Genomic DNA, 21,661 nt, shown 5'->3' with positions numbered 1-21,661 from the left:
ACTGAGTGCCCACTACATAATTCTGCATGATCATAATAATAGCATTATGTTATACAAAAATACAAAAATTTTCATGGCCTTAAAGGCTTTTTTGCCTCTCTGAATAAGGAAAAGTACAGTCCCTGAAGTTGTTGCTCTGATAAATGAGATTATCTGTTTACTTCAGTTCTCTGTATAATCCCAAAGTAATTCCCCACTCTCATCACCACAATCAACTGCTTCTGGATTTAAAATTCCTGCCAATAGCTCTTTGACATCATAGAAAATTTCAATTAGGAGTCTGCCCTCAAGACACTCCCTGTGATAGCAGTTAGGACAGCTGGTCAAAGTTGAAAAAATGTGAGAAAGGAAGGCTGACTCACTGGAAATACATAAAAGCAACCCTGTCATTTAATGACATTGGAGAAGGGAGCTACAGGAGTCAACTCACCCCTTTCCTTTTTAAAAAATATTTCTACAATAATAAATTTAACTGAGAATAATTAAAAAGGAGCATTACTTCCTTTGATGGGTTTTGTGGAGGAAGTCTGTTCTATGTTTTGAATGCAGTTAAAAGGGAGAGGTGGAAAATAGGATTTCAAAAGACTCAGGTAACTCAGTTTAAGACTCAAGACTGTTCCTTACAAGAAATAAAAAAAAAATATTTTATATCTTTTAACATTTAGTATCTTCTAGATTCAGTTCTATCACTTTCTAACTAGAAAATTTTAAGCATGTCACTTTACCTCTTTATAAAAATCATTTTCTGTACCATTTTATAGATAAAGCAAGTTTACCTTAGTACTTACATATTAAACTTTCGTTTCAACTACTTATGAGCAACTCCAAATGCCTAGCATCCGACACTTACGGTAAACTAGACATGAGCTCGGACTGAGTACTGCTGGGCTGGTGTGCAGGGGGCTGGTGTGCAGGAACATGTCTCTTTGCTGAATGAGCTGCCTCAGGGTCTGCAAACTTTTTCTATAAAAAGCTTTGCAGGCCATATGATCTGTCTCAACTCTCCTCCGCTGCTGTAGGGCAAAAACTGCCGTAGACCATACATCTGAATGGGTGGAATGGTATTCCAATAAAACTCTATTTCTGGACACTGAATCTGAATTTCATATGACTTTCACATGTCATGGTTTTTCCCCCCAAACATTTAAAAAAAAAAAAATTAAGAATATATTAACTGTAATATATAAAGAATTCTCAATTCAATTAGAAAACGGGCAAAAAACATAGACATTTTAATAATGAGGATATATGGACGGCAAACAATGACACACAAATATGTTAAATATCACTAGCCATACATCTATTAGAACAGATAATATAAAAATACTAACAATAACAGATACTGGCAAGGATATAGAGGAAGCGGATCTCTCTTACACTGCTGGTGGGACTGTAAAATGGAACAGACTGTCTAGAAAATAGATTGGCAATGTCTTTAAAAAAACAACTAAACGCACTCTTACCATAATACCTAGCAATTGCATTCCCAGAGAAATGAAAATTACATCCATACATAAACCTGAACATGAATGTTCATAGTTCTATTCATATTAGCTAAACTGAAAACCAAAATGTCTTTTAAGAAGTAAATGGTTAAACAGTGGTATATCCATACCATAGAATACTACTCAGTAATGAAAAGGAGTTACTGATAAATGCAGTAACTTGAATGTATCTCAAAAACATCATGCTGAATGGAAAAAAAAAAAATCTCAGAAAATGACATACTTTATTATTCCAATTATGTAACATTCTCAAAATCATGAAATTATAGCCCTAACCGGTTTGGCTCAGTGGATAGAGCATCAGTCTGAGGACTGAAGGGTCTGGGTTCGATTCCAATCAAGGGCACATGCCTAAGTTGTGGGCTTAATCCCAGTGTGGGGTGTGAAGGAGGCAGCCGATCAATGATTCTCTCTCATCATTGATGTTTCTATCTCTCCCTCTCCCTTCCTCTCTGAAATCAATAAAAAAATATATTTTTTTTTTAAATCATGAAATTATAAAGTTAAATAAATGGTTGCCAAAGAATAGATAAGTAGTTTCTAGGGTTCAGGGAAGGTGGGGAGACATAGGAGGTTCCTAAGACTATACATGGATAGCATTAGGGGGATGTTCATGGTGTTGGAATAGCTGTGAATCTTGATTGCAGTGGTAGTGAAATTAATCTACAGGAGATAAAATGTCACAAAAGTACACACACACACACCAAAGTCAATTTCCTGGTGTTGATAGTATGCAATAGTTATGTAAGATGTAACCATTGAAGGAAAGAACCGGTCTGTACTATTTTTGCAATTTCCTGTGAATATTTAATTACCTCAAAATAAAAAATTAAAGTAATTCCTAAATATCTGAGGATAAGGGAAGGGAAGTCATAGCTTTTTAAATAACAAGGGTCTAGTGCCACTCTCCTTATTAATCTTAGAGTTGCTTCAAGGATGAAGCATGATAAAAAAAACAAAAGACCGTTTTAACAGTACCTCTAATATCAGCCAGACGCTGTTTTAAGTGCTTCCCCATTTAAACCACGTAACAACCTTATAAAAGCAATACCACAACCTTATTCTACGAACAGGAAAAGTGAAGCTGATGGAGGTTAAAGTAATCGGCCCATGGTCACACAGTAAGGGGTAGAGCCGAGATTTAAACTCAGATGGACTCCAGAGGCATGCCTCCTGCATGCCTCGGTAACAAGTATAAAGATGCTCAGCAAAAATATAAAAGGTATTCAGAGTGTGTGCAAAAGCCTGGGTTATTTATTGATTATTAGAGAGAGGAAGAGGGGGAGAGTAGAAGAGAGGAAAGAAGGGAGAGGCGGGGAGAGAGAGAGGAGGAAGGGAGAGGGAGAGAGAGAGAGAGGGCTCCTTGTATATGTCCTGACCAGGGACTGAACCTGCAACCTTAGCATATCCAGAGGAAGCTCTAACCCAATGAGCTACCCAGCTAGGGCAGAGCTTGGATTAAACAAGGTTAAACCAGGTTATTTTATGTAGGGTTCTAAGAATGGCAACGTGTACCCTGGCCAGTGTAGCTCAGTTGATTGTCATCCTGTGCACCGAAAGGTTGCCAGTTCTATTCCTGGTCAGGGCAATGCCCAAGTTGCGGGTTCCATCCTAGGTCGGAGCACACGTGGGAGGCAACCGATCAATGTTTCTCTCTCTCTTTCAAATCAATATGAAAATATACACATATAAAATGCCAGTGTATGTCATGTATCCAGAAAGCTATGGTATTTGGTTTTTCCCCAATGTATTTGGCCAGGAAGCTCTTCCCTCCCATAATAACGTTCTCATTCAAACGTTAAAATATTTAAACTGGATTTATTCTGATCATTTCACAACATATACAAACTAGAGGCCCAGTGCACGAAATCATGCACGGTTAGGGTCCCTAGGCCTAGCCTGCAATCAGGGCCATTTTCCGCCTGCTTGTCAGTCCCTGGCTGCTGCCACCAGCCAGCTGGTTTCCCTTGCAGGCCCTTATCCCACCCTGCTACCACCGCCAGCCAGCCGGTTCCCCTCGCTGGCCCCCCACCTCATAGCAACTGGTCAAGTGGTCATTCTGGTCATTACGCTTATGGCCTGGCCTTTTATTATATAGGATATCAAATCATTATGTGTTCACCTGAAACTACTCTAATGTTATATCTCAATTTATTTTTTTTAATCTTCACCCAGGGATTTTAAAAAATTGATTTTAGAGAGAGAGGGAGGAGAGGAGGAGAGTGTGTGTGGGGGAGAGAGAGAGAGAGAGAGACAGAGAGACAGAGAGACAGAGAGAGAGAGACACATCGATAGGCTGCCTCCCATACTCACTCCCAACTGCAACCTACATATGTGCTCTGACAGGGACTGGAACCTGCAACCTTTTTGTATACAGGATGATACTCCAACCAACTGAGCCACCCGACCAGGGCAATTATATCTCAATTTTTAAAAAAGTTTAAATGACCTGATCTTAACCCACTTGTCTTCTTTACCTATTGGAAAACTACAACTGCTTCAAGCTACACTGTCCAATGCGGTAGTCACTAGTCAAAAGGAACTATTTAAATATAAATTAGTAAGAATTAAATAAAATTTAAAATTCAGTTCCTCAGTCACACTAGTCACATTACAAGTCTTTTAGACTTGCTTCAGCCTGGCCAGTGTGGCTTAGTGGTTGAGAGTTGACCTATGAACCAGGAGGTCACGGTTCGATTCCCACAGGTTGGGCTCCATCCCCAGTAGGGGGCTGCAGGAGGCAGCTGATCAATGACTCTCATCATTGATGTTTTTATTTCTCTCTCTCTCCCCCTTCCTCTCTGAAATCAGTAAAAAGGCATTTAAAAAAAAAAAAAAAAAGACTTGCTTTAAGGGCCGCATATGACTAATGGCTACCATATTAGCACAGATATAGACTATTCCATCATCGGAGAAAGTTGTTGGTTGGACAGCACTGGGTTAAAGGTTTGCTTTTGTTTTTTTAAAAAAATGAGGCCTGTGCAAATTCCAGAGAAGCACATTGTGAATTATTTACATGTAATTACCACTGTGCCCCCATAAAAGGGGTGCTGTCAGAAATGTTTGATGGGACTGGCTACTGCCATCTCATAAGCAAAGAAGTGGGAAAAATGAATAGCAGAAAGAGAAAGCAACCTTGCCCAGTAGGGAGATGAAGCTGATACTGGGATTCAGGAGATCTGGGTTCTATCCCCTAGTTAGGGCAATGATTTGTTTAAAAATTTTAAAATATTTGTAATTGGTACTATTTTGGGCCTGTTTTTTCTTCTTTTACTATATAAATTTGAATTGGGTGATCTCTAAAATCACTTCTAGCTCTGTATGGTTAAAACATAAACACACACATGAAATGAGGTGAGAAATAAAGGTAAAAGTAAATGAGAACAAGATCACTGCATATTGATGGTGGAACTGGCACTCCGGTCAGCCTGGCGCAAGTCCTATTCCTGAGATTAAGATTTGGATAACACCAAAGGAAGAAAGATTTAACTGAATTCAATAAATACCATTGGGCAATTATTTGCAATAAACTGTGCTATTTGGAAGTAGCATTCAAAATAAATAATGAATGGTCGTAGTCTTAGTTTTAGCCTAAGACCAAGTTTGTGAAGGAATGCAAGACTCACAACACTTAAGACTGGAAGACGGGTTCATTAACATGTTAATAACCTAACTGGCCCAGTACTGAGAAACACAAAAGTATCTTAAAATCTTCTTAAGAAGATGCAACTAACAAATGACATAAAATCATATACAAAGTACAAACTCAGGTCATAATCAAAATTCAAACAGCCCCCCTTCTTCTACGAGAATATAAACAACCAATGCTACAGGTACTTGGAAATAGGAAGACCCCAATTTTGCCTACCCTATTTCTCTAGATCCCACACTTAACTAGGTAGCCCTACATTTTCTGCGTTAAATATTCTTGACTTTAATCGGGGTTATTGGAATTAAGTAAATTATCAATTGGTTGTGCCAGACAAAATAAAAATGCAATTGGAATTCTCGCCTCTAATCTGTTCCTACTACTGCACACCCCACTTTTTAGGGGCCTGGTTGGTCCTATTTCCTAGGATCGAAGGAGAGAGAAAACCTTCCCCATCCCTTTTCTGAGAATTAAGATCTAATATGAAAATTAAAATTGATTCTTACCTCCAGATTTAAAAAAAAAAAAAAACACAACAACAACACGAAGAAAAACTGCGTTTGATAGTTTACCCTGCAGAATCTAAGGCGATCAGTGAGTCGCGTAACCTCCCTGCGAATTCAAACTCATTACAGCCCCAAAACATACCCGGAAAGATTGTGGAGCAGAGGAGAGTGAGTATTAAAGCAACCACCGAGGAAAACAGGAAGAAAGGATTTTAGCGACAAGCCTTTACTTTGGAAAGGCAGTTTTTCATACGCCACCTACAAATCCCACGCCAAGGACCGCATCGCGCGGAAACCCTGCCGAATTTGAAAACAAACGTTGGTCAAGGCTCTGGGAGGAGCGGGCGGGGGGACCGGGTAGGGGGGCTAGTAACTGACAGCTCGGCCTGGAAACCAAAGCCTCAAGTAGGTCAGACTGTGTCAACGGTTTGAAATCCAGAGTCCACCCCGGTGGGCTTAGGGGAGCAGAGCAGCAAGCGGCAGGCAGGGGTTTGGCGTCTTTCAGTGCTAAAGGGGCGGGATATCTGCGCCGAGAGAGACCTGGAGCCCAAGCTCGGGGCAGCTCGCCTGCTCTCACCTCTCTTGGGGGCCTTGATCAGAGGCACCCCACCAGCCCTCTCGCCGTTTTCCTGCTTGTCCTTGTGTTTGAGATCGCCCGGGACGCAGGAGCTGGGGTCACCGTCAGAGCCGCGGTGATGATGGTGCCTGTGCCGCTCCTTGTGGCCCTTATGCTTGGGCCCGGCCGCGCTCACCGTCAGGGGCGAGAAGGTGAAGAGGGCCGAGGTGCCAGGGGCTGGGAGCGGGGCGGCGACAGCGGGCCCGGCGGGGGCCAGCGAAGGCGGCGGCGGAGGCGGCAGGAGCAGAGGTTCAACAGGGCCCGGGATGGTCGGGGCTGCATTCGTTGGCGGCAGCGGCCCGGGATGTTGGCGGCTGCGACGCCGCCGGTGAGAGGGAGCCAGAGGGGGGTCCTGGCTCGGCCGCCCCCGCTTCTCCTGAGACCCCCCACTGCTCGCTCGGCGCTGCCGCTTCACTCCCCGCGGCGAGACCCCAGCATGGGGCTTCTCCTTCCCCTCTTTGTCCGGCTCCTCCTGCGCCGCCACCGCCCGTACTACGCGCACCGCTCCGACCTGCGCAGCCATTTCACCCACAAACACACATTTAAATGGCCCGACCGCCCCCCCGTCCGCGTATCGCGCAAGCGCATCCCGCGCACGGCCCGCTGGGCATTGGAGTCTCTCCGCTGCCCTCCACTTCTCGGCAGAGCCCGGTCCAGAGCTGAACATGCCGGAAACCGCCGTTTGCCGCGCCTCTCCGCAGGCCTCTCCACCCAACGCTATTGTACAGCCCCCTGGGCCGCGCGGAGCCTCCTGGGAGCGGTAGTTCCCCCCGCCCCCCGCCGCCTCCCTGGCTGCGGGGGCGGAGGAGCGGAAAGAGAGCGTGCGCCGAGTCACGCTCCGGGCTGCGACGCAACCGCCGCTGGGCGGAGAGTTGCCGCCAACCGCCTTAACGGCCCAAACAATGTTCATGGCTCTCAGAGTCTGGCGGCGCGTTCCCATTATCATCTTCTTGTCCTCCTCCGTCATTTTACGCGGACTGGGTGGTCTCCATAGTTACTTTTAAATTGCATATTCCTCTCTTGACCTTTGTGAGGTAAAGAGATCTCCGGCCTTTTCTCCTTGAACAAGCGATGAGATGAAGAGGAAAGGGGAACTTAGTATATAAAGTGAGGGCGATTTTGCTTTTAAAGTCTAATGGGGCTGCAATTCAGGAGCGTTTTGACCCTGGTCGTGGGCATTGCCATGGTTACCGCTCCTGGCGTAGCGAGGCAGGTGCCCGAGCCTCCTGGGAGCCTGGGAGCGCCGCCCCGCCTCGCCGCCCACCCACCTTCCCCCGGCGCCTGGAAAGGCGGAGCCCATCACTATTTTGAACACATTCCTACAGTTCAGGGAAAATTCTAGATGGAAAAATGTTTTATTAAGATTTTTTCACATCGTAAGTAGAAGGTTGCATAAATCTGAAAAGTGTGCCTATCAGAGAACACTCCCCAAATCGCCACTGTTCACCAAGGCTTCGCTCAAAAGTTCATTGACAATTCCACAGTCCCTTCAGATTTGACCTAGGATTCTCTTGCTATATTTGGTCCTTGATAAAGGTATTTGGGGATAGCTGGTTACCAGGAAGTACTCAGATGAAAGTACTGTGGTCTGATGCCAGTAGTGCCTGGAACACTCCAGTGAGTTTATTTAAAAACAAGTTTACTGAGCACCTACATTGTACTACAATGGACAGGTAACAATCTCTCAGCCAGCTCCCGCCTTGATCGGGCTTCCCGATGAAAATACGGACAGACAGATTCCCTTTACGTATTTCCTGCTTCTAGAAGCCATAGACTTTTTTTTTTTTTTTTAATTAAAAGCAGTTAAATCATTTCGGAGAAGTCTGGAGAATCCTTTGTAATAATTACCAACTTACTTGTTACATAGAATTAGATTTGAAAGATCAGAAGATATCCTTAAAATATGTCAGATCCATATTCATTTAGAAAAAAAACAACACAACTTTAAACTAGTCGCGCTTGTGATTGGCTCTAAGTTGCACATGTTTACACAGAACCTGTGAAATGAAGGAAAATGCTGCCAAAGGATAGCTATTGTGTTAATCATTCTGGATTTGGTGATTGAGTAACTTTGGTGAAAACTTATCAGGGATGTAATTGAACATCTGGTTAGTTGATATATACAAATAAGATTACAGTCATTTTTTTACATATTTTATTCAATTAAATATAATTTCTTTTCTTACTATTCTAGTTTCCCACAACATTTGGGAAGATGTTCAAGGTATACTCCATTTAGGCAAAAATATCTCCCAGAGGACAGTCATTATCATAAGCAGTAATTTTGTATTTCAACCACAAGATAAGGTTTTTAAAGACATTTTTATAGTAAATTCTGGCAATGTAGACATTTAATTGAGATCCAATTCTTACCAATCCTTTCAAGTTTATATTTATGTAAAAAGTAAAATCAAATATAAATAACTTCCAAAAATGAAAAACTTCATTCCCAAACTCTTTCTCCTAGGGCATTCTCTACAGAAGCGGAAGTGGCAAACTCTCTGCTGTTTCCGACCCAAGGTAAACGAGATTAAATGTAAAACTTTGGCACTTATGTGTGCATTGCTTTTCTTAAGAGCTGTCACCACAGTACCACATCTGCACTGTGGACATTACGAATATCGAGCACTTTGTTTTAGCCAGCTATGCTCTGGTCATTTTTCCTTGCAGGTGCACTTGCAGCCTACAGTCCACAGTTCCGTTAAATATTCCAACTTGATGGTGGGTTCCTTGGTCCTTTGGGTTTTGAAAAACGATTTGCAAAACCTGGGAACAAAAATAAAGCTGAGGGTGAAAAGGGGGAAAGGATTAATATGTACAAATTGCCAGTAAAAAAATAGTCATGGGGATATAGAATAGAGTCAATAATAATTTAATAACTATGTATGGTGTCAGATGGGACTTACCCAGGTGATCACGTTATAAGGATAAGGGAATATAGTCAATAATAATTTAATAACTATGTATGGTGTCAGATGGGACTTACCCAGGTGATCACGTTGTAAGGATAAGGGAATATAGTCAATAATAATTTAGTTACAATGTAGGGTGTCAGATGGGACTTACCCAGGTGATCATGTTGTAAGGATAAGGGAATATAGTCAATAATAATTTAATTACTATGTATGGTGTCAGATGGGACTTACCCAGGTGATCACGTTGTAAGGATAAGGGAATATAGTCAATAATAATTTAGTTACAATGTAGGGTGTCAGATGGGACTTACCCAGGTGATCATGTTGTAAGGATAAGGGAATATAGTCAATAATAATTTAATTACTATGTATGGTGTCAGATGGGACTTACCCAGGTGATCACGTTGTAAGGATAAGGGAATATAGTCAATAATATTTTAGTTACTATGTAGGGTGTCAGATGGGACTTACCCAGGTGATCACGTTGTAAGGATAAGGGAATATAGTCAATAATAATTTAGTTACAATGTAGGGTGTCAGATGGGACTTACCCAGGTGATTACTTTTCTAATCACTATGTTGTACACCTGAAATTAATATAATATTGTATACAAGCTGTTATTGAAAAAGTACACATTTTTAAAATGGAAAAATATTTTTATATAGAAATGAATACATGGATTTTAGAGTACATTATAATATATTCAAACGTGGATTTTTTTAAAGGTTAGGCAGCATCTTTGATCAATTTAGTAATAGACTGTAAAGGTATTACAGTAATTAAGTTAATGCTAAAATGATAACAATAGAATGCTAATAACATTTTATATTTGTAGAACACTTACAAATTTAATAATGGTAGTAATTAGATAAAGAACCCTGGTATAATGGTCTTTGGTAGTTCAGCATATTTTTTTTTCAGCTTTGTTGAGATATTATTAATATATAACATACAGGGTGGGGCAAAAGTAGGTTTACAGCTGTTTGTATAGAAAGCAATACAATAATAAATAATAATACAAAAATAAGCTCTGTGTTTTGCTTACTCACAACTGTAAACCTACATTTGCCCCACTCTGTATGTAAGTTTAAAGTGTACAACATGGTGATTTGAGACACATATAGTGAAATGATTACCACATTAAAATTAGTTAACACCTCTGTCCCCTCACATGATTACCATTTTTTGAGGGGTCCCGGACTGCGAGAGGGCACAGGCCGGGGTGAGGGACCCGCCCCCCGTTCCCCCCCCCCCACTCCAGTGCAAGAATTTCGTGCACCGGGCCTCTAGTTGCTTTATAAGATTACTAGAGGCCCGGTGCACAAATTCGTGCACAGGTGGGGTCCCTCAGCCTGGCCGGCGATTGGGGCCAATCGGGGCCGCGGAAGGTTGACCTGCAGGGGGAGGGGCTGCAAGAGGTTGGCTGTGGGAGCGCACTGACCACCAGGGAGCAGCTCCTGCGTTGAGCGTTTGCCCACTGGTGGTCAGTGCTCGTCATAGCGACCGGTCAACCGGTCATTCGGTCATTCAGTCACTTAGGCTTTTATATATATAGATTGTATTAAATTCACTTACATTTCTGCTTCAGCCCAGAAAGCCCTCCATTTACTGAGAGCTTATGTTTGAAAAGCTTAGAAAAAATAAAGTAATAAACAATCCTGGAGAACTAAGTATGTAGCTAATCATTTATATCTCTCCCTCAAACACTCCCTCCTCATCTATCCCAAAGAAGGAGGATGTGAAAATTTTGCACAACCAATGATGGTTTTTTCTGTGTCCTTTCAAAATATATGAAGAGTAATGACAGTTGATTCTTTATCACTTTAGCAACATATGACTTCCCTTTTCTTTGATGGAGGATATTTTCAAGGTACTCTTACACTTAGCAGCTTTAGGAGTTCAAAGTGAGCAATGAAAGATTTGAAATACAAAAGGAGAACAGAGAATGGTAAGCTCGAAGATGTTCCTGAACCTTTAATTTGCATCATCATCTTACAAATTTGTGGGCAGGCCTTGCAGAACTGCTGAAAGCATCAGTGAGATGTTTATTAAAGTGTCCAGCACAATGCCTGACACATACTAACTCATGTGTTGCTTATATCTGAACCATTTGGTTACCTAGCTTTACTTTCTGCATATGCTAGGCAATTCCATGTAATAGAGTACATAATGGTATGTATGATGTTAAGCGGTAGCTGGGGTAAAAAGTAAAAAGATAAATTGCATGGAAAAGAATATAAATATAAGGACCTCTACATGCAACCTCAAATTCTATTTAAAGCTGTATCTCTTATAGTATAAAAAAAATAATTTAGGTAAACATAAACTGTGCTGGAAAATAACACACATACCAAAATTTAGTAAGGAGCTAGAGTTACTTGACTGAACAGAGTCTGCAGGCTTGTTTGGTGAGGAAGAATTACAGAGACCTAGAATGAAAAGAAAAAATGTGAGGGAAAGAATAAAGACAAACCGAGATAACTTTTTACCTTTTTATTGAATCTATTGTGATGACATTGGCTAATAAGGTTGTATAGGATTTAGGGGTAAATTCAATAACACACCATCTGTATATTCTATTGTGTGTTCACCACCCATCACCATGCATACCCTTACTCATAGTACACTTTTATTTTTTTTTAATATATTTTTATTGATTTCAGAGAGGAAGGGAGAGAGAGATAGAAACATCAATGATGGAAGAGAATCATTGATTGGCTGCCTCCCGCATGCCCCCTACTGGGGATCAAGCCCACAACCCAGGCATGTGCCCTTGATCGGAATTGAACGTGGGACCCTTCAGTCCTCAGGCCGACGCTCTATCCACTGACCCAAACCGGTTAGGGCTCATAGTGCACTTTTAAATCATTTGCTCTCCACAGTAGATCATCCATGGCAAAGTCTGCGATTTTTCTTACACTATCTTCTACTCCTGGAATATCTTTCTTCACTTCCCAGTCTGCCTTGTTCCCATTATAGATGGTTCTGGTTAGGCCCAGAATCTCCCCAAAGCACTATGTTTCTTTATTTTGCCATTTAGCTACTTCTTGGCTTAAAATATGTAGTGTTTCTCTTCTCAGAAACTTTCTATTGAGGTATCAGTTTCTGCCCAATTTTGAAAACAGTCCAGTGAAAACATGCCCACATTTTGCGGGAACACTGTCTAGCAGTGAAAAAAGGTAATTATTAAATAGTCATCTTTTGTTTTGTTTTCAACATTTTCTGAATGCAGTGTTAGGACTGTGTATGTTCATATACACATACCTAATCCTAGGATTCTAGAAACATCTCCCCATTCCTGGAGGTACTTGAGTATGAATCACTAAAGTACATACTGAATTTCAGTCAGATTCCATTAAAAATATATTTATGGAATACTTACTATATGACAAGCATTGGGCTAGGCACTGAGAGAGACAGAAACATCAATGATGAGAGAGAATCATCTATCAGCCGCCTCCTTCAAGTCCCCCACTGGGATCAAGCCTGCAACCCAGGCATGTGCCTTGACTGGGAATTGGACCAAGACCTCCTGGTTCATAGGTTGACGCTCAACCACTGAGCAACACCGGCCGGGCTGATATGTTCTTTTAGAAAAAGAAACCTGTGTATTTCATAAGCTAAGCTGATCAAATCAATCTTTGGCTATTCCAGTCACTCATTGCTTTTAGCTGTTTAATTCTCCTGTTTTATACTATAATTTCCTCCTCTTGACATGCTTAAATTCTCTTTTGACTGGCTTTAGCCATCATACTTTTCCATTATACTTAGTCATCATAGGTGAGAAATCAGTTCATTTCGGAGATCAAGTGTGGTGGCAATGAGAGCAGAAGGCACAAGTTTATGGAAAGATAGAGTGAAACCTCAGGAGAAAAGAGTAAGATTTGGCTATAAAGATTTGGATAATACCTTACATCAAGTTTTCTCAGTGTTCTTTGTCCCTCCCTATGATACCAACAGCTGTTTGGTCCTTGATGATTAACCAAATGGATCAAATTTGTAAAACTGTATCACCATTGCCCAGCCAGCGTGGCTCAGTGGTTGAACATCAATCTATGAACCAGGAAGTCACAGTTCAATTGCCGGTCAGGGCACATGCCTGTGTTGCAGGCTTGATCCATAGTGTGGGGCGTGCAGGAGGCAGCCAATCAATGATTCTCTCTCATCATTGATGTTTCTATCTCTCTCTTCCTCTCCCTTTCTCTCTGAAATCAATGAATATATACATATATATAAACAACAACTGTATCACCATGTTTTATATACTTTATAGTTATAAATAAGGATTTCTAAGATAATCAAATTCCCACAATTTCAGGAGTCTTTGAGTTTTTTTTCATTATAATATATCAAAAATAGTAAGCAACAGACTTTTTATTTTTACCAAGTATTGCTAATAATACTTGGTAAAAATAGAAATGAGTCAAAACTTTGCTTACTTTATTAAATCAACACATTTGTTTCACAATATGCTTTGCTGTGACTGTTTTCCAAGAAAATACATCTGAGGTTAGATTCCTGGGAATTTTAAATAACATGCTTGGGTGACAGCATCTTAGGATGTGTAGAAATGACAAACATCATTCTATTATTCCACACACACACACCCGCCAACCCTTCACTCCGTACTCAGTATTAGATTATCACTGTGGGGGCCAGCACAGTACAAGGTTTGGGGGTGATCTGACCCACAGGACCCAAGCAAGCTTCTGTTTAGGAATAATATTAACTTTTCACAGAGTGGTTATATAAGGAGGAATTAGTATACATTAGTATACATATTCTAAAAGGTAAGTATGAAGAAGCTTACTCTTTTTCATGTTCCGCAAAATTTTCAGACTCTGCAAAAATGAAGAAAAGGAAAATGTTAATTTTTGGTGTGAAATCCAAACTGCTTTAATTAAGTAGAAATACAGATGTCAGTCAAAAGGATTAATTTCCTTTAAAAAGAGCCATCAAAGTACACAAAACCATTTTGCCATTTTTAACTCAGTGCAAAGTCTCCACCTGACTTTATTTCACTCTTTTCCCCACCCATATGAGAATTACACTCTGTATTTAGAAATACTATGTATCAGAATATCAGGGAAAAACAGAGTTTCTACTTTCCTTTTTTAGGACCATTCCAGAATCCGCGATGCCTTCTGAAGATAGCTGGGATACATAGCCATTCCCATTCTAGCCAAGAATGTTTACCAACCATATTCTGTACTCAGTTTCCTAGGGTCCATTCCATACTGTTAGCCATGCTCCTTCCTTCACCTTTCTTTCAGCAAACCCATGTTTCTGCCTCCTTCATAAAGAACCTACCCAGATTTTTTTCTTTTCTCCACATAAAAGAACCTACCCAAATTTTTTTCTCCACATATCCTCAGCACGTACGTTTTTAATCTGTTCCATAATATTCGATGCTTCTTGATAATTTTCAGATTGTTTCTTTTTTTTTTTTTAATATATATTTTATTGATTTTTTTTTTTTTACAGAGGAAGGGGGAGGGATAGAGAGTTAGAAACATTGATGGGAGAGAAACATCGATCAGCTGCCTCCTGCACACCCCCTACTGGGGATGTGCCCACAACCAAGGTACATGCCCTTGACCGGAATCGAACCTGGGACCCTTGAGTCCACAGGCCGACGCTCTACCCACTGAGCCAAACCAGTTAGGGCCAGATTGTTTCTTATGTAGGCATTCTGTTCCAATAGATTAACTGTCCTCTTTTCAAGGGCAGGTAGATGTCCTCTATGACATTTCTATTTTCCTAACACCTAACGGAAATGTACTCCTCTACATAATAGATATTTAATAAATTCTCTTTTTTTGAAAAATTTTATTTTGATTTTAAGAAATAGGTCATTTATTTACAATTCAAGTTATCTTAGTAAAAATGCTCCCATTCTGGTTTTCCATCTATCTAGTTTCCTAACCCTCCCCCACATAAAGCCATTGTTAGCTTCTTATGTATCCTCCCAGTTACATATGATTATAGAATACAGATATAAATCATATTTTTCCTTTTAAGCAAAAGTTAACGATTATAATAAATATAGTGAGAGAGACCTCATTTTTAAAGCTTCATAGTATTCCATTGTCTGCACATACCATGATTTATTTCATCAGTTTCCTTAATGATTAATATTTATGTTGTTCCCAATCATCTGCTCTTATAAATAATTTTCCAGTAAATAACCTGGTACACCCTTCATTTCATATATGTACACACATATTTGAAGGATAAATTCCTAGAAGTGGGTCAAACGGTACATGCATTTGATATCTGTTAGATTATCCTCCATAGAAGTTACTACATAGAAAGTGCTGCACTTACAGTCCTCAGTACAGTACGCACTTGACTTTCCCACCAATGCAGGCGTGTGCTTTTTTTCCCAGTCTGCCTAACAAAGAATGTAGTCAGACTTTGGAATTTGCCATTCTGATGGATGAAAAAGAGTATGTCATAGTGGTCTTAATTTGTATTTCTCTTATTATGAGTGAGGTTGAACATATCAAATGTTTAAAGGGCAGACCGTGCATATTTATTTTGCTTAAACTATTGGATCATGGGGGGGCTTTTTTGCCCACTTTTCTATTAGGGTTATCATTATCAATGAATTTCTAGGAGCCTTTATATATTTAAAAAAATAGCCCTGGCTGGTTTGGCTCAGTGGTTAGAGAGTCAGCCTGTGGACTGAAGGGTCCCAGGTTCGATTCCAGTCAAGGGCACATGCCAGGGTTGCAGGCTCGGTCCCCAGTGTGGGGCATGCAGGAGGCAGCCGATCAATGGTTCTCTCTCATCACTGATGTTTCCATCTCTCTCTCCCTCTCCCTTCCTTTCTGAAATCAGTAAAAATACATTTAAAAAAAACAACTCCTTGGCTATGATGCCAGTTGCAGATATTTTTCTCCAGTTTGTTCCTTGTCTTTTGATTTTAAGTTGATTCTTTTTTTTTTTTTTTTTTTTTTTTTTGCCATGCAGAAATTTTCTATTTTATTTAAGTGAATTTATAAATCTCTCTTCTTATGGCTCCTGGATTTTGAGTCATTCCCACTCCCAGGTTGTAAAGTAAACTTTCCAAGTTTCTTTAGTACTTTTTTGGGGTTGGTTTTTGTTCATTTGTTTCTCTCTTTTTTTTTAATACTTAAATCTGTTATCCATCTAGAATATATCCTGGTATAGCTGTGAGGTATGGATCCTAGTTTTTTTTCAGGTGCTTAGCCAATTCATCCAACAATTATTAAAACATCCATCTTTAATCATATACTAAATTCATATACATATTTAAATCTATTTCTGGACTTCCTGTCTGCTGTGTTGGTGTGTGTTTTTTCATACACCAATATCATACCATTTTAATAATTGAGGCTTTACAATGGTTTAATGTCTGGTAAGGCGACCCTCCTTCCACTGCTGTTACTTCTATTTTAATTGTTTGCAGTTTACCAGCCATTCTTGCTCTTTTTATCCCCCCTCCCCCCACTCCGCCATATGAACTTTGGAATCAGTTTGTCTCATTCCGGTAGAAAAAAAAAGTTGATGGTTTTATTAGGCAGGTTTTAAACTAAGTTGTATTTTTTTTTAATTTTTGGTTTCCTTCTATTAATTTTAATTGTCAGGAGACCAACAATTTTAGTGAAGATATTTAGTGTCATTTTCCATCTTAATGCTGGCAGCTGGCGGGAAAGAAGGGAGTGGAGGCTTAGGGGACACGTCCAGTAATGGAAAGCTCTGGTGTCTTCCATAAACTCCCATCTTATCTTTTTTACCTTACTCCTTGTGAAACATTTGCCAGGAGTCTTCAATGTGTGTTTTGAAGATGTTGACTTTCCCACGGTGTTAGGACAGCTAGTAGAAGACTCCATAGGTTGAGCCTGCAAACCTGAAAAAAAAAAAAAAAAAAAAAAAGGTGATTTGTTGCATAGCTTCCTAAGCTTTCAGATTTTATAGAGGCATATTCCCAGTAATTCCTGGCTTGGCTTTTTTATGCACTATGTTTACAATACAGTATGGGCTTTTAAAATGTATTATTTTTATCTTACTTAATCATTCCTTGTGCCCTTTTCATTTCGGTCCCACTTTATTGTTAGCCTTTTAACAGTCTTATTTCTATAACTTTTTGGGGAGAAAGTGCTGTGCTTACAGTCCTCATCAGCGAGGAAGAAGGACTCTCGGGTTCTTTCTGGGAGTGGAGGGGGAGGAGAAGAACGATCTTCACGCAGACCTGTGATAAGAGCAGGGCACAATAAGCAAAAACATCCACCACTTCAAGTCTCAAGTCAAGACCCCTTTTTGATTTTGTATAACTTTTCCAGTTTTTCAATATTAACCTACAGCAACCAAATAAAAAATTATCTGGACTATGACTGGAGCCTCAGGGACTTTGTTCTTCCAGCTCTTTAGCCAATGAGCCTCTCATTCGTCACAAACGTGTAGCTCACTTACAGAAGTGTTTTTCCTAAGAAACTGAACCTGAATTGAATTAAGTTTCTCGTTCTTACAGAGCATCCTGAAACCACAAGTTGGCAAACAGCCAAATCCAAGCATTGTCATGGCCCTGAAAGGCAAGTCCACACTCATTGAGCAGCCGCTTTCCATTCCCTGCAGATTAGATTGGCAGCCGCATACCTGCTTTCTCCATAGATTCGCGTGTTCTAGATATTTCCTCTGCCTCACTTCTAAGTTCTTCAGAACCTTCCCCCATTGTACCTATCCCAATTTATTTTCCATATTTCCCAGGGTAGAACCTCTATTGCAATTAAATTAACCTACTCACTGTTTCTCCGCACACATGCTTATTTGTACCTTTGAGTCACTGTGACCCCAATCCCTGCTCCTGGAATTCCCTCCTTTCTCACTGCCTATCCATAGTCTTAAATATCTTCCTTCCACTCAGTAAAGTCTTTCCTAACCACTCCAGTGATACCTCCCTTTTTTCTGGATTCCTGGTGACTATTATCAGGGCCGCCCAGATGACCATGTAATAGTTCCAAATGAGTGTTGATTTTGTCTACCTAATTTGAATGTAAGCATTAGCAGTATTCTTTCTTTCTTTTAGGAAAATTTTTGAATATATTTCAAAGTAGAAAAATTAGGACAATTAATCTCCATAAACTCAGTTCAACCATTTTCAAGATTTTGCCAGATTTGCTCAAATTGTACCCTTTTTGCAAATTTGCAAATCTTTTGTTATTCACAATATATCATTTTTATTACATTCAATATTATATTAGTTTTAAGTATACAGCATAGTGGTTAGACAATCATATACTTTACAAAGTGTTCTCCCCGATATTTCCAGTCCACCTGGGACCATACATACTTATTACAATATAATTGGCTACATTGCCAATGCTTTACATTCCTGTGACTATTTTGTAACTATCTGCACTTCTTAATCCCTTCATTTTTTCACCCAGTTCCCCAATCCCCCTCCCCTCTGGCAGCCACCAGTCTATTCTCTGCATCTATGAGTCTGTTTCAATTTTGCTCATTTATTTTGTTCTTTAGAATCCACATATAAGTGAAATTATAAGGTATTTGTCTTTCTAGCAGTACCCTTTCTCATATATCCTCCTAACATGATCTAAATGGCCACAAATAACTTTTAGAATCACATTATGAACAATGACAAAACCTATAAATTGGAACTACTGCAGTTTTAAGAGATTCTATTGGAAATAGTTTTTTTTAAGGGACTATTTATCAGGGAGCAGAATCCTAAAATCCTGTCTTCACCTGGCCCTTGACAAAGCAAAACTCCTAGCCTGGGAAACCCAGAAATAGATCAATAAACAGTGGAACCTATTATGGAAAGCATGCCATCTCCTGAGGTGAATTACTCTAAACTTAATGAGCCAGTCTCACAGTACAGATGCTTAGGGCTAACATCTCATCTAAAGCCACAAGAATTTGTTTACCTGATATGGGACTCCGGAGTTTTACACACTAAAAAAAAAAAAAGAGAAAGAAAGGAAAAGTGAAAGAATATGTACACAATCTTACAAACTCAAAGCAATGCATGGCATTTTTGAAGTTATATTGCATATACGGATAAAGATAGTTATGAAATGTTGACCTATTTTTTGTAATTTGTAAGTGTGCTGAATTATGAAAAGACATCAACTCAGCGATTTTTATATGTCATGACAGTTGGTCCTAAATTGATTCTGTTTTGACCTATTTCCTTTCTACTCAGAACATTTCCTGAAAATTTAATTGAGGCTAAATTGTTGAAATTGAAGTTACTTCATGACATTGGAAAAGGAGTGAATTTTCTTTTCTCTGGGAATTGTTAATTGAAAGACCATTACATGTAGCATATTATTAACAATAATAATAATAACAATTACTAGTAAATTAAAAGTATAATTAAAAAGGTACAGAGTATTTGCCTACCAGCATTGTGATTGTAGGCATGTTTCAATATTTTAGTTAATTACTTTTCTGATCTCTTAAATTGTAAGAGAGTTGGTTCATAGAATATATACAAATGCATAACAGATTGTTGAAAGTGTAGAGTTTTCTTCTAGAGGCAGGGAACATTATTCCAAAAGGTTTAACTCAATAATATGGACATGTGTCACTCAAAAATTTACTCTCTATAATACGTTATCACAGCTAACACCATACAGTCAACCAAATGACTATTGCAAACAAGCTACCTACTTATGAAACATTTACTTTTGCTTTAACTATCCTTCAAGAATCAGCTCAAATGTTTCCACTTTCACTGTGTTTTCATTTACCACTTCTGACCTGAAGGGATCTCCCACACTTTCAAATTTCTTCTCTTTCCTATGGCCCTGGTCTTATTTGCCTTGTTATAATAAACTAGAGGCCCAATGCACAAAATTTGTGCAAGGGTCTTGGCCCTCGCAGCCCCGGCTTCATCCAGAAGGTTGTCAGAATATCATCCGGAAGGTTGTTCAACCATCTGGTCTAATTAGCATATTATGCTTTTATTATTATAGACAGACAACATTACTTGTATACATACTCTATATCTCCACTGCTAGACTATGAGTTTCTTAAGGGCAATAATTGGATCTTATACATCTTTTTATCCCCAATGTCCTCTAGCACATTGTTTTATAAGTAGTATCTGCTTAATATTTATTGGCTGGTAGGTGTTAAAAATACTAGGAGTAGGACTAGAGTCTGTTGAATCCAAATGAGTCAGAAAAAAGAAGTTATGGACCTTGATTGGTCTAAGTCTCACCAAGTCATCAGGTTTGCTGGATTTAGATGTTCCACTCCATTCTAGTGATGTTCCAATTTTTGACATCACAGCTGAAGATAAAGATTGGGGCACATGCAGTGGGACTTCTCCTGGAAGAAAGTAAATATGGTCCAATTCTTAGGCGAGTTAGAATTCTTTTAGATAGCAAATGTTACTCAGCAATAGCACGCACAACATTGAAAGGACTTGAGCTTTATGTTACTTAATGAACTATACTCACCAGCTTCCTCTACCACAATGAAAGATTCAGGTGTCCGCTCAGGAAGTGGAGGGGGGGTTTCATCATCTATTCTTGGAGAAGTTGCTATCCAAAATGTCAGAAGTATAATTATAATCTCTAATTAGGAAAATCCAAAGAAAATTCTTACATTTTAACTTGATGGAAATCCCATCAAGCACCATTACAATGTTTAAGCTGGTATCTGTTCACTCAAGGAAAAAGCAAAAAAAAATTCTCTCATCTTAAGTTGCAAACCCAGGAGCTTTATGCTTCTTCAAAATGTATGATTTCTGTTAAAAGCCCAAAAGTATTTTGATTGAGTCACTGAGTATCAGCTACCATAACAAAATATATTAATTTAAATTACATAACTCTTTCATTTTGTTTTACATAGAATATACAATACAGCATCATAAAAGCACTTTGATATGCCAGAGATTCAGTTATAGACTTGGTGAAATCATAAAGATTTTAGTATCTCTTATTCATTCTACAAGGATGAAGAATATGTATGTCTTTTTGTCTTTTAAAAAACAATGTTGTAACAGGGTTTTCTATATTTCTGTAGAAATATTCAGAATTTTTATAGAAAAATGTAATGCTACTATAAGAAACTGCCACCAGATGGCACACATGTAAATGTTCTTAACAATCCCCTGAAGATAAGGATTTGTCTTTTAACATTGAAGTTCAGAGAATGTAACGTATTATAGGTACCTAGAAAAATAAAATTCCTTTAAATTATAAAACAAGATTAAAATATATAAAATAACCCAATCAAAGAAGGAAATAGATCTAGAAAAAGTATTTTTGTAACAAAACTACATGTCAACACATCTATTAAGACACTATACAATAATGTTATAGAGTAAAAGCTCTTTCTACTTCCTATTCAGGTAAAACATTTTTAATAGCCCTGACTGGTTTGGCTCAGTGGATAGAGCGTCAGCCTGCGGACTGAAGGGTCCTGGATTCGATTCTGGTTAAGGGCATGTACCTGGGTTGCAGGCACA

At 39.3% G+C, this 21,661-nt stretch overlaps 2 protein-coding genes across 2 annotated transcripts in view; both read right to left on the bottom strand.

Annotated features, from left to right (window-relative positions):
* Positions 1-6,943, bottom strand: part of RSBN1 (round spermatid basic protein 1) — a gene marked incomplete at its 5' end in the record, with an annotated part of 31,054 nt that extends 24,111 nt beyond the window's left edge. The window contains one exon of the mRNA XM_080649212.1: positions 6,238-6,943. Within this exon, the coding sequence (XP_080505338.1) occupies positions 6,238-6,943 (706 nt within the window). The remainder of the gene's footprint in view (positions 1-6,237) is intronic.
* Positions 6,944-8,425: 1,482 nt separating this feature from the next.
* Positions 8,426-21,661, bottom strand: part of PTPN22 (protein tyrosine phosphatase non-receptor type 22) — a 42,388-nt gene continuing 29,152 nt past the window's right edge. The window contains exons 14-21 of the mRNA XM_080648415.1: positions 20,649-20,732; positions 20,408-20,517; positions 19,107-19,134; positions 17,330-17,410; positions 16,956-17,068; positions 14,003-14,033; positions 11,544-11,621; positions 8,426-9,042 (exon numbers count right to left, since the gene is read on the bottom strand). Coding sequence (XP_080504541.1) covers positions 8,978-9,042; positions 11,544-11,621; positions 14,003-14,033; positions 16,956-17,068; positions 17,330-17,410; positions 19,107-19,134; positions 20,408-20,517; positions 20,649-20,732 — 590 coding nt within the window. The 3' untranslated portion in view covers positions 8,426-8,977. The remainder of the gene's footprint in view (positions 9,043-11,543; positions 11,622-14,002; positions 14,034-16,955; positions 17,069-17,329; positions 17,411-19,106; positions 19,135-20,407; positions 20,518-20,648; positions 20,733-21,661) is intronic.

The sequence above is a fragment of the Plecotus auritus genome, assembly GCF_963455305.1.
Source record: "Plecotus auritus genome assembly, chromosome: 12".
Classification (NCBI taxonomy): Eukaryota; Metazoa; Chordata; class Mammalia; order Chiroptera; family Vespertilionidae; genus Plecotus; species Plecotus auritus.
The sequence above is the reverse complement of the archived record's forward strand: the minus strand, read 5'-3'. Positions and strand labels throughout refer to the sequence as shown.